Source organism: Narcine bancroftii, chromosome 11, assembly GCF_036971445.1.
Source record: "Narcine bancroftii isolate sNarBan1 chromosome 11, sNarBan1.hap1, whole genome shotgun sequence".
NCBI classification, from domain to species: domain Eukaryota; kingdom Metazoa; phylum Chordata; class Chondrichthyes; order Torpediniformes; family Narcinidae; genus Narcine; species Narcine bancroftii.
The window spans coordinates 74,378,521-74,392,310 of record NC_091479.1 but is presented as its reverse complement, the minus strand read 5'-3'; the positions used below and the strand labels follow the sequence as shown (position 1 = coordinate 74,392,310).

The following is a 13,790-nucleotide window of genomic DNA, read 5'->3' as shown; positions in this document are numbered from 1 at the left end:
CCACTAGGTATTTAGTTATGAATGAAAGGTCAAGGGAGGTTAACTGAAGTCTGTGGAATTAAGGGAAAAGTAGTGATATGGATTCACAAACTTTTCAGGGACAGGAAGCCAAAGGCAGTATTGTCATTGCTCATTCATATTTCTACAAAAGACTCTAACCTTGATGTAATGGGCAATATTATGAAGTTTATCAATTATGTTACAATCCCAGAGAACCCCAAAACCCAGCAGCAATAGATATTCACCAAGACAAATGGTTACTTAAACAAAAGTTGCTTTTAATTATCTTTAAACATAAAAACAGAATCACACTTTAACTTATCACTATTAACTCTAATTAAGTGCATGTGCATGTAATGTGTATTAAGTTTAGAAAAGTTCTTTGATTCACAGTCCAATCTCACTACTCATTCCTCTAAGTTCACTGGTTGCAAGCAATTCTTAGACTGTGTACAGAATTTAACATTTATGAAGTTCACCAGGCTTTGGTGCTTGAAAGGTAAATGGTTACCGATCAGGAAGGTTCTTGTCAGTTCTCAGAGAGAGATTTGTTGTTCCTTGGACACAAACTGATCCCTTTTAATCAGCCACGTCACTGTCTTGCCGAAGAAACTTGCCCCATCAGGATTTTCCAGATGATAACCTCTTTCTTTCAGGTCACCAGAGAGTTCCTTTTTGTTTCCCTTATTTCAAGTGAAACATTATGCAGCCAGTCCTCTCCTCTTGCATGAACAACAAGGGCTTTGACCAGGCTGAACTAAGCACTCACAACCTGTCTTCAAATGGGGTTTTTCTACAAGCTTTCCAGCTTGTCCTGTTCAGTCCCAGTTCAATTCACTCAAGAGAAAAAGCCTGTTTGACCTCTGCTTGCCAAACCAAATGACCCTCTTAGAACAGCAAGTTGCACTCCAGACAGCCTGTGGCTCCGAACTACTCCTCCAATCTCTTTTATCTGTTGCTTTTCAAAACAACAGTCGATTAGTGAAGGCCCCCAGGAGTCACCCTGTCTGGCTTGAGCAGAGCTCCAGTATTTTAAATGAGATCAGTTTTGAACTGTTCGTATGTGACCTACACTAAAAAAAACTGCCCCAATTTATCTCCCAAAAATATATCTATATACAATAGAAACACAGCATAATCTGTCACAATTATACAAAATTTGTACAACTTGCTGTGTTGATATGGATTTAGAAATCTTCAGTAAACTCTTTAATAGTCCTAAGATTTATTGCTGTGTACGGTTGAAAAATAGGAGGATACAAACTTTGACATGGTATTTCAGGTTGAATCTTCAATTTACTAAAACGGGTTTAAACGGTAATTATTTGTATATGTGGAAATAAAATTAGTTAAAGGAGAGGGCAACAGACCAAAAAAAAACAGACTTGTTAAACCGAATGCACTGAAGTCTTTTCATGTAAAACTTGTTGTTCTCACCAAACAGTTTCTGCAAAACCTGACCATCGTACAGATCTTCCTCAAGTGACTTCACTATTATTCTTTCTTCAACAAGCACATCATTAATCCAGTCAATTAGAACCTAAAGAGAGTGTTTAAAGAATGATTTCATAAATGAAATAATAACTACAGTAATAAACTGAAACACTATCTGCTTACTACCACAATTAAGGCCTTTTAAACTGTGCCTCAACTTTCTGGCCTTCCTTTGAACACATCCTAGCATCACTATAACCACACCCCTAGGAGGATATCAAGGGTAACAACAGCATTCTTGATAAAGGAACAATCATATCGATATCTTTGTTATATACAGGATTATTTGTGAAATACACTCCAATATTTGTTGGCCTTTAGTAATAATAGCATCGAAGCAATGACCATGGAGGACCAGTTATGATGTGGCTTCAGTTTTAATTCTCCCTCCCATTTCAACATAACTTCGAAGCATGTATATGCTACCAGGACTCATTGTGATATCTAATTCTCAACAAGATTCATATCCATCCGTCACTATTTTTTTTTGTCAAATGTGAACCTCTTGATGCTTTCATTCAAATTATTAGAAAAGACTGAAGAGAACAATTGGAAAAATTAATTTCATTGGACTCTTCTAGTCAACCCCCAGTTAAAAAATTCATGACGAGGTCTCTCCTCAAATTGCACAAAGGCATATATTAGTCACTAAACTGCCAATTTTTCCAAGACCTCTTTGAAAATGCACGTTAAATATCCTTGATTCAGTTTTTTTCAAAACCTCCAAAATTTAAATCACACCAATTTTTTTAATGTAAACTAGAACTTCAATGATTGATCAGAATAAGCTGATAATTAAAATTGATGCAGTCAACACACGGACAAAATTACAGCCATTTCAAGAAGAATAATCATACCATGTTATGGCAAATTCTCGTGAATTTGCAGTACTGCACATTTTGTTATGTATTGTAGCATTGCAGACATACAGTATAATGACCAGACTAAAGGATAAAACCATGTTGTTTTTGGCAGTAACTCATTGGAGCCATTTTCTTCTCGAACTTTACCTTCACTAGTTCTTTAAACTTTGCCCCTTCCTTGGAATATGGCTCAATCATAGTGTGTTCTTCATTCTCCTCTATGAATAAACCAATCAAATATAAATGAACAAAAGAAAGTAAATTATGCAGTTGTGTTTACCAAATAAGTTACACTTTTTATTGAGGGTTAATGTACATGAACAACAAGAAAGGCAACAATAAAGTTCTGCATATGTGAAGGAAACCTAAGCTTCTAAGTTATCACAAATGTTACAAGAATTAAAGCTAATGAACTCTATTAGGCATCTAAAAATTCCTTTGAATGTTTTAATTATAAACAGTAGAAGTATAAAAAGATTAAGAAAAATGTATTCATATACCTAGCATGGTGTCCTCTGGGTGAATGTCTGCGGGAGTTGGAGTCAATGGAGCATTGATGGCATTTTTACCTTCTTCTTGTAGGTCATTCACTAAACAAGAGGAAAAAAGATGTTCCATTAAGATGAAATGTTTCAGCATTCAATTAAACCAGGCAATATAATAGTTCTCAAAGGTAGGCATTAATGATGAGCTATTTTTAAAATAACTGCAGACAGGAATCCTTCATCTCCCACTATAGCAATGCAATTACTTCCGAGCTACAAATTGATAATTTGTTTAATTGTCAATTATCTATGTGTCTCCTATAAAATTCATAACAGGTAACTGACTTATTTTGCAGGGGACTCCAATGTTCATACAAAAATAGAAATATATGTATTATAAAACCTTCATCTGTGGAAGGAAATTCATACACCTTCTGGCCAACATTTTAGCCAGTTTCTCACCATGAAACAGCCTCCCTCCACAAAAATATCAGATGCAAGAAATGGCTGAATTTTGTTTCTTTCATTAGAACAAAAGGAAAGTAGGTGCAGGAGCATGATCCTTCAACAGGATCATGGCTGGTCTAGCCAAGGGCCCAATTACCTGATGTTTGAAACATTTATCTACCTCTTCCTTAAATACAGTGAGTCCCCAGGTTAAGAACATCCGACTTACGGACAGCTCGTACTTACAAAACATTGTGCCCCCAATTCGCACATGCGCATAATGTTATCTCACGAATGCAAGAATCAATGGAATGAGAGTAAGTGTAAATTGCTTTAGTAACACTAAATAAGAACCGTATGTACCTGTTCTGACTTACCTACAAATTCGACTTAAAGACAGATGACAGATGTAGGAACGGATCTTGTTCATTACCTGGGGACACCCTGTACCCACTAATGATGTAGCCTCCACCAACCTCTAGGACAGATAAGTTCTGCTTGTATCAGAACTGGACAGTTCTGATCTTAAGTAGCATTAACTTTACTTTTCTCTCTTCACATATGCCACATGATCTGCTAAATATTCAAGCTTTCTTTTAAATTTCAGGAATCCAAATAATCTTTGCAGGTGAAGTAGCAATTCATCTCACAGTTCTATCACCATTTTTCTTTCACTCCTCTGCTTTCACTCAACTCCCTTTATTTACTGCTAAGCCAGTATGATCAGCTAGATTTAATAAGTACTTGTGGTGGCCTGCCGCCACAGGGGGAAAAAAAAAAAAAAAAAAAAAAAAATCGGCGCTCCTAAAAGCCAGCATACCATGCAGCGGCACTGGCCCTAGCAAGCGAACTGGTGGACGAACAACAAGGGCAGTTTAAAGGCCAGCGACCCCAAAATGGTGCTGGCTCCTGTTGCACAGTCAACAGACAGGGTCCGCACGCAGAGAAGAAGGTATTGTCATGCAAGAAGGTACCCGCGCATGGGAAACCCGCTTTTGTTATGCAGGTCGTTACATCAGCAATTGGGGCAAACGGCGATCATGTGAGAGGTATAAAAGTCAGGCTTCAGCCCCAATAAAACAGAGAACTTAGTCTGACTACACTCGTGAGTGTGTCTTTCTTTCGAATAGCATGCAGCTACAACTGGTGACCACGATTGTTTAGATGGCATCTAGACCCAACAATGAGCGAGCCGGAAGCAGTTCATGCAGTCGCTCTCAAGCTGCCGATCTTTTGGACCAATCAGCCACGTGTGTGGTTTGATCAGGGTGAGGCACAGTTTCAGATCTGGCAGATCACAGCAGAGTCCACCCAGTACTCCCACGTGATGAGCACCCTGGACCAGGACACAGCAAGCTGGGTGGCCAACCTCATCCAGGAGTCCCCATCGGAAGGCGCATATACCGCCTTCGACTTGCTAATCGAGACCTTCGGGCTCTCATGGAGTGAGAGAGGGGCACATTTGCTCCATCTGGACGGTCTAGGGGACACCCTCCGTCAGCCCTCAGGAACAAGATGCTGGGCCTCCTGGGCAAACAAAAGCCCAGGCATTCCTGGAGCAAGTGCCCAAGGACATCCAACTGCTCCTGGCAGGCACCGACTTCAGTGATCCCTGGAAAGTCGCAGCACAAGCAGATGTCCTGTGGAAGCAGAAAAGAGAGTGCTGGGGATCCATGGGGCTCATCACTAAACTCCTCAGCCAGACCCGCCGAAGGAACAGCACCCCCATAGAGGAGGCACTCCGGGCAGCGAGCGCACCTAAAAGGTAGCATACCGCGCAGAGGCACTGGCCCTAGCAAGCGAACCAAGAGCAGCTTAAGGGCCAACGACCCCAAATGGCACTGCCTCCTGCTGCACAGCCAGCAGACAGGGACAGCGTGAAGGGAAGGTATTGTCATTCAAGAAAGTACCTATGCGCGGGAAACCCGCTTTTGTTATGCGGGTGGTTGTGTCAGCAATTGGGGCAAATGGTGGGAACACAAGAGGTATAAAAGTAGGGCTTGAGCTCCAATAAAACAGAGCTTAACCTGACTACACTCACGAGTATGTCTTTCTTTCAAGTAACATGCGGCTACATACTCTCATTTAGATAGCACCAACAATAGTTGCATCATGTGGGTTCCCTTGGTTTATATTCTAATATACACATTCAATTTATTCTCTCCAGCCCTCCTCCCCACCCTGGAACTTCAGATATCCTGCTCTTCTCATTTTGTTTTGATTATTCTTTTTATTCATCGTTAACTCAATTGCTTTCTCCTCACAGATGCTGCCCAACCTGCTGAGTGTTTCCAGAATTTTCTAATGTTACATTTGAAATGGATAAATATTGTTAGTGAATTAATGAATAATCTCTCTAGTCCTGACTATGTAATTCTATAAGCAGGCTGTTTTTCCTTGGGATACTATTTGCATTAGAGCAGTGGTTCTCAGCCTTTTCTTTTCCCTTCCCCCACCCCCCCCCCCCCCATTCACATGCCACCTTAAGTGATCCCTTACTAACCACAGACCACCTATGGCATAGGATGCTATAGATCAGTGGTTCTCAACCTTTTTCTTTCCACTCACATACCACTTTAAGTATTCCCTATGCCATAGATGCTCTGTGATTAGAAGGGGATGGCTTAAGATGGTATGTGAGTGGAAAAAAAAAGTTTGAAAACCCACTGTTTAATTATACCTAATTGACTTCATAACTCAAAGGAAATGGGCAATGACAATTTTTCTCAACCAAAATATTTCCGTAACAATTGGGTCTTGAGCAGTGATTCTCAACCTTCCCTTCCCATCACATACCACTTAAGCCATCCCTTACTGTTCACAGAGCACCTATGGCATAGGGATGACGTAAGGTGGTGTGTGAGTGGAAAAAAAATATTGAGAACCACTGCATTAGCGACACAGCCAAGCTTATAACCCAATTAAATGAAACTCAATCACAACCACAAGGAGGGCAAATATATATTTACCAGATGATGAAACAGTGAGATACCAACAATTAAAAGTTATTAGGCTTGTATGACCTACAGAATTTTTAAATCATCATAATTTAATCAAGAAACATTTGCTGTGGCTGCTAATCACAGCATCTAATGACATGAGTATGAAGTTTCAATCTTAGCTTATCCCTGCTATGTTGCAAAAGGTAGAAATGAACTCTAACCAATTTGGTTTTTTTCCCATTCAGGGCAACAAAAATCTTTCTCCACTTATTTCACTTCTGGACATAGAATCACAAGCAACAAATAAACTAAAGTTGCAATCTTACCTTTGCTTCTGCTCTTTTTTTTTCTACACAAGAGCCCTGCCATCTTTTCATTTAACAGACAGTAAACAACTGAGTAATGTAGCATGCCAGCCCAGCTCCAGGGGAGAGGTACAACTGGGCCAAGCATGAAATGCGTAACCAGGCACCACATGCCATTTCTGTCATTTTGACAGGAATAAAAGTACTGTGGTAAGATAGCAGCATGAGGCGCACGTACTCATCAATGGTATTCTAAGTAAATCTAACAGAGCAAACGAACAGAATCTACTCACTGGTCTCGTCATTACTTTTCACTCTGTGGAATAAATAGAGAATCAAGTTTACAGGTACAGGCTGCATTGTTTTAATGGATGGTAAAACATATTTTAAATGAAAATATAATTATTGGGTGGTATAATCGAAGTCTGAAAATCCATACTGCTCAGGAATTGGGTTGGTCCGGATTTGCCAGATTCTCAGGCGGTACTTTTAAATTTAAGGAGGAATAAAGAAGAGATGACCAGGTATATTTTGATAGTTTGTTCATTAGCAAATACAACATGCTTCATTTGTCAAAATGAGCAGTTTTAAAGAAAAATAAAGTCAACATTTGTTACCACTGTACATCCGTGGCACTTACACATGCATGCACGCACACAAAAGCCCACTAAATTTAACAAGTTTGAGAGTTTTCTAAAAGTCCAGATTGTTGGGTGGTCTGGATTTCTGGCATCCAAATTTTTGGACTTCTATAGAGTCTGATCATTTTCAACTATTTACCATTTCTAAATTTCTTTTAATGTGGAAACTGATTCTATTTTGTAAACAAATTACCTTAAAGTGCATTACCTAGTGTATCAAATGATTCTCTTTCAACTTGGACTTTTTGTTTTGAGTGAATTGGACATTTGAGTCGATAAATGTGAATACACAATAACTCCAATTCAATTGCAAAGAAACTGAAAAGTTCAACTTGCTTTAAGACTGCTGAATCTAGACTAAAACTTTAATGACTTTTTTTGTGTTCAGTTCTAGTCATCTCATTACAGGAAGAATGTGGAAGCTTTGGAGAAGGTGCAGAGATTTACCAGGCTGTTGTCTGGAGTGGAGAATATGATTTATGAGGCAACGCTAGTAGATCTGAGACTTTTTGCTTAGGAGCGAAGGAGGATGAAGTGACTTGGATGTTTACAAGATTGTGAGAGATATACTGTAGATAGGATGGACAGTCAGCATCTTTTTCCTGGGATGACAGTAGCAAATACCAGAGGATATCTGTACAAGATGAGAGAAAGTTAGTTTTGGGGAAATGTCAGGGCTAAGTTGTTGTTGTTTTTACACAGAGAATGATGGGTGTCTGGAATGCATTGCCAGTGGTGGAGGCTGGTAAATTAAAAGACTGAAGACAGGCACACAGATACAAAAAGAAAGAGGGTTATGGGTTTGAGGTAGGAAGGTTTAGATTGTTGCGTAGGTTTATACCAGTTGCCAGCAATCGAGGGTCAAAGGGCGAGTACCGTACTGCAACGCTCCATGTTCTAAAATTAAATGTCTGAAGCAGAAACCTCAGCATTGTGTCAAAATGGAACAAAGAGTTGAAGGCAGTTGCAGACCAGAAACCGCATTTGCAAACAGGATAAACATGTGCTGAGGTATTCCAGTAATTTTGTTTTCTGTACTTTCTAGTTCTGTTGTTCTAGAGTTATAATTAGAACATTACTCCCAACAATAAACCAGTCTAGATCAAGAAGTAGTGGCAATGAAAGTCTCGACAGCTTTAATTACTCTTCATATCGAGAACGCTGTGTCTGTTTGGGTTACATTAATTCTTTAATGGCTAAAGAAGCAGAGTGGAAACTGCAGATTCTTCTGCTGCAAGGCAAGGTATGGCTGACCAGGGCAGGTGGATGGTTCATCTGTGAGCTGTTGCACTCCTTATATTGCAAAAGCAGGGCTTCTGTATGCCCAGTATTATTTTGAATGTTCCTTGTCCACTTTTAGTGATCATAGGTCAGAGATACCCAAATATCATTGAGGATTGTGTGTTTTTCAACCTACATGGCAATCTCTTCCATTAACAGAGCTCAGATTAAATTGTTTCAAGAGCCTTGTGCAGTAACACAGCTTGCTGGGAGTACACAGGTCCTCAGGGCTGGGGATGTTAACCTGAGAGAAGACGTTGACCTTGGTTTATCCTTCCAGTGAATTTTGTGGAGAAGGTGTTGGTGGTATTTTTGCAGTGCCTGAAATGACTCTCGTAGTTATTCCAGAATATAGTTAAGGTAGAGATCATTGCAGCTAGCGAAACCATAACTTTTGTGCCAGGCATTCAAATATCTTGACCTTCAAATATCCTTTTCTTCATTGGACTAAAGGCTCTGCTAGTCCATTGGTGGCACAATGTTTGTCTTTGCCAGGTGGTGTTTCTAAGATGTGGGAAGCAGCTCACATTTTCCAGGGTCTCAGCATGAACTTTTATTATCAGGATCCTATATGACGCTCTCAGCAAAAATTGCTGGAGTACCTTGGTCTTGTGGATGTTCAGTACAAGGACCATTTTCTTGTTCAGCCTCCAAGCATGTGCTATCATGAGGATTGTTTGCATATTGTACCTTCTGAAGTGAGACATTAGACATCAAACAGTTTCCCAGTAGCCTGGAAAATTAGCACCATTCTAGCAAGTAATTTATTGAGGGTGATGTGTAATATTGCACTAAGAATTGGTGAGGTCTTGATTAGTCAGTATCATGGATTCTATACAACTGTGAAGCAAACTAAGATGGGACAAATGCTGTGGCCAGTTCAATTTGAGGAGGGTTTACCAAAGTTTCTCCAAATTGATGGAGTACTCAATTTTATGCATGTAACGTGCACGTTATATGCTCATTTTACAAACCAGGCACACACACCCCCGCACTTTTATATGCATGTACGCGCCATACAAGAATATTTTTACATGTTGAAAGAATGCACACAATTAATAGCGGGAGTGGGAAAGTCAAATTGGCAATTAATAGCAGGCGTGGGAATATAATAGCAGTCGTGAAAAAGACCCACTGGCAATTTATAGCGAGAATGGAAATATTATAGCGAGCATAATAGTGGCAATGAAAGAACGTGCACAATTTACAGCGAGCATGAGAATGCAATAACGGCAATAAAAGAACGTGTACAATTTATAGCAGGCGTGGGAAATTTTGATCTTGGGAAAATCTCTTTGTACTGAATGCCATGGTATTCCTATAAACAGGACATTCTGGCTAGGGCAATACACCTTACCAATGTTAATTGCCCAGACCGTCCCTGAAGGAGGAGATTAACGTTATCAAGTACCTTTGATTTGAGAAAGCGTTAGAATTAAAATCTTGCTTAATTCTTAAGTCTATTTTCAATCTATTTAATTGATTCCTCTCCAAAGCTTGTTAATATGTTGCAGCAGAATATCATCTATGTAATGGTTGAATGACACCTCTGGGGGAAAGTTGATAGGGTGTTAATTGTGGGAGATTAACTCGTATGTGCTTTGCTTCATGTGCCATTTAAATGCAAATTTCTTTTTCCAGTCGGAATTTATGTGCATTATACAAAAATAAAAAAACATTTTGTGGTTTTGAGAGTTATTTGCGTGTGTGCGTTACGGGAGTGAAAATATGGTATTAGTTTGCCATTCAAAGAGCTTCACTGGGAAAGCAAAGATCAGGTATTTAACCAGGACAACAGCTTATTAAACACATTGTATTGTTTGGGATTGAATTGCAGCTGAAGACCTGATTATGTATCTTATCAGTCCAGAAGCAGGTTGCCACACAGCCTTCTAATATGACTAGTTAGAAATGGCAATATAATGCTCCTGGATACGACATGGTAATGAAAAGAATGAAATTCAGTACTTATCAATATCTATTAAACATATTTTAATCCCTTTGTAAAGGCGCATTTTATTCCGTAAACTGTATCATACACCACTGTACTGCTAAACTGCTGCCTCCAATTTTGTCCAAGAACCTCGCAAAAGTCAAAGTAAACCATGCATCCAGGAAAATGAGTTAGCAACATTTTTATTTTGAAGAGACAAATAATAACCCCAAGTCTTGGATGCTACTGCAAGAGAAAGCTGAGAGTCTTTTTTTTTTTAAAGTGTGTAGGGGTGCCCAGTGTAGGAATCCTGCAAGGTAATCAGAAGTTTCGGAAATAAGCAAAATTGGGACAAATTTGCCAAAATACCAGGAGACAAGAGAATTCTTATATTGAAAAGATAAGGCGCGAGGAAATCTCATGCAAAAGGTTACAGAAAAGCCCATTTCCCAAATACCAGTGAAGAAAGCAGATGCTTTAAAGCAGTCATGATTAAAATGGAATGTTAAAATATATTCACAAAAAAAAATTATAAATGGTAGTTTTTATCAAACAGGGTAATCAGCATTGTTTACACACGTTACAACAAGATAGACAACAGACTCGCCAAGGCAAATAGCGTCTTTGGAAGACTACACAAAAGAGTCTGGAAAAACAACCAACTGAAAAACCTCACAAAGATAAGCGTATACAGAGCCGTTGTCATACCCACACTCCTGTTCGGCTCCGAATCATGGGTCCTCTACCGGCACCAACTACGGCTCCTAGAACGCCTCCACCAGCATTGTCTCCGCTCCATCCTCAACATCCATTGGAGCGCTTACATCCCTAACGTCGAAGTACTCGAGATGGCAGAGGTCGACAGCATCGAGTCCACGCTGCTGAAGATCCAGCTGCGCTGGGTGGGTCACGTCTCCAGAATGGAGGACCATCGCCTTCCCAAGATCGTGTTATATGGCGAGCTCTCCACTGGCCACCGTGACAGAGGTGCACCAAAGAAAAGGTACAAGGACTGCCTAAAGAAATCTCTTGGTGCCTGCCACATTGACCACCGCCAGTGGGCTGATATCGCCTCAAACCGTGCATCTTGGCGCCTCACAGTTTGGCGGGCAGCAACCTCCTTTGAAGAAGACCGCAGAGCCCACCTCACTGACAAAAGGCAAAGGAGGAAAAACCCAACACCCAACCCCAACCAACCAATTTTCCCCTGCAACCGCTGAAACCGTGTCTGCCTGTCCCGCATCGGACTTGTCAGCCACAAACGAGCCTGCAGCTGACGTGGACTTTTACCCCCTCCATAAATCTTCGTCGGCGAAGCCAAGTCAAAGAAAGAAATCACACGTTTTATTGTTTTCTATCATTTTGTTGCTCCATAATTTAAATGCTATACTAAGTTCCACGAAAGAAAATTGTGATGCCTTCACAAAGTATTGATAATGCTTGGCATTACCAATTCCAGAGGTTCTCTACAAAGTTGAAAGAAGACATTCAGAAGATTGCTGAAAATGCGAGCAAATCCCCAGAGTTTTTAAGTGGTGAGAAAGGATTATGAGTTACCATGGGACAGAATATTTCCAGGATATGATGAAGTTGACTATGACTGGTTGGTTCCCCTGGTTTTATTTTGACTTGGGATTTTTTTTTTTTAAAATATCTGCGTGTATATCAGGTGTCAACAAGCGAAAAGTAAGTTGCCAAAAAAATTTAAAGAAACTAATCCAGCAGGTTCTGGACAGCAAATCTGCCAAGCAAGTTATTTTACTCCTATCCATGAGACAAAGTCCAACAGGATTACCCCACAGTTTGCCCCCTAAAAGAGAAAAAAAAAGATTTGAAGAATTCAGGAGAATATAGGCCTGTATCAAATAATGTAAAATAAATAACCATGTTCCCCATCTTAATGCAAATAATTTGGAAAAATTTAATTCCTCATTCACAGGACAATTGATTTTGGACCATCCAGACACCCCTGAGTAACTGAACCATAACATCATAAAAAGGCAATGGACAAGTTTGTCACCCTTCGTGGAAAAGGAGGAAAAGTAGAAAAATGCAGCAGATACTGTGTGCACCTTAACTCCATCATACTGCAAAAACTGAACAATGTTTAAAAAAATGAAATAAGAAAATCGTATTTTTGTTTGAACTCATGCAGCTTCAAAAACAAGATGATCATCAGTAATATGTTTTATGATATTGAGACACTTAATGTTCTCAATTACAGTCTACAGAATATGGCACCAACAATATCTCTCTCACTGTGTAGGGACAGCAGCAGTTCAACTAGTATCATGTGGAGACAGTAAAAAATATGACTGGCAGGCAGTTGTACATTAAATTTAGTTTTACAGGAATTCAGATCATAAACATAGTTGAGAGCACCCAATGCCAGCTTTGGGGGTGCACCTTAAGGCAGGATGTCAGCAGAACCACATTTCATCCTTTTTATTTTTGGTCTTGTAAGTACTTTTGGTGTTGAAAGAAAATAATGAACGACTGCACACAAAATACATGACTTGCATTTTTGAACGAGCCAACATTCCACAATAGCACAGTGGGAAACTACCCAAGTCTGGGGAAGAGCAAGATCTTAAATTAACAATATGCAGAGTGAAAGCAAATAGATAACAAAAAATTAAAGATTTTGATGACATTTATGACCCAAGTTAGGTTAAAACTAATCTCAATTTTTCTTTCTTGAGTTCCACATCAACAGGTCAGACTAATATTGAGAGTCAACAATCCATTTCCCTCAAATAGGTAGAGGACATCAAAGTCATATTCATACTGTGCCACTTTTCTTGAGGAGGTGGATAGACCATCTCTAACCTCATGCCTTAAACAAATGACAGGGGCAGCATGGTTGGCATAGCGGCTAGCGCAACACCTTTACAACCCCTAGCGATCAGGATTCAAGTTCCAAGCTGTCTGTAAAGAGTTTGTACATTCTTACCACCTCTACGTGGATTTTCCCCAGGGACTCCAGTTTCTTCCTAATGTTTGAAATGTACCGGGGGTGTAAGTTAATTAGGTTTAAACTGGGTGGCACAGACTCGTGCTGAAATGTCCTGTTACCATGCTGTATGTCTAAATTTAGAAGTTGTATTTTCCTATATGAAGTTCTCTCTTAAAAGCTCAAGATTGAAGCAGCAAAGATACTCGTGTAATGAACACATTACATGCAGCCTCATTATTCACAGAGATGGAATGCTTTAGAAATCCATTAAAATTAATGTACACCACAGATGTTCTTTTTAAATTATGTCTGAAATGGGTAGTGAAACAGATTTATACAATCAACACTTGAAATTAGTATAATTCACAGGAGGATCGTCAAAAAAGATCCTCAGCTGTGCAATAAAGGAAACATCCTCAAAAATGACCACATTTGTAAGGCAT

The 13,790-nt window shown here is 39.6% G+C and overlaps 1 protein-coding gene and 1 long non-coding RNA gene across 10 annotated transcripts in view; one reads left to right on the top strand and one right to left on the bottom strand.

Annotated features, from left to right (window-relative positions):
* LOC138745915 (beta-parvin-like) overlaps nt 1–13,790 on the bottom strand; it is a 71,700-nt gene that overhangs the window by 34,149 nt on the left and 23,761 nt on the right. For 7 of the 8 annotated variants that reach the window (XM_069903436.1, XM_069903435.1, XM_069903440.1 and 4 more), the window contains 3 exons: nt 2,858–2,947; nt 2,505–2,575; nt 1,438–1,540 (listed from right to left, as the gene is read on the bottom strand). In XM_069903436.1, the coding sequence (XP_069759537.1) occupies nt 1,438–1,540; nt 2,505–2,575; nt 2,858–2,947 (264 nt within the window). Of the gene's footprint in view, nt 1–1,437; nt 1,541–2,504; nt 2,576–2,857; nt 2,948–6,557; nt 6,649–13,790 lie in introns of those variants that run through there. The other variant, XM_069903439.1, reaches the window with a different exon arrangement.
* The window catches only part of LOC138745920 (uncharacterized), a 48,369-nt gene that overhangs the window by 11,685 nt on the left and 22,894 nt on the right, over nt 1–13,790 (top strand). The window contains exons 2-3 of one of the 2 annotated variants that reach the window (XR_011346586.1): nt 2,940–3,030; nt 6,477–6,529. This is a non-coding gene — a long non-coding RNA (uncharacterized lncRNA). Of the gene's footprint in view, nt 1–2,939; nt 3,031–6,476; nt 6,530–13,790 lie in introns of those variants that run through there. The other variant, XR_011346585.1, reaches the window with a different exon arrangement.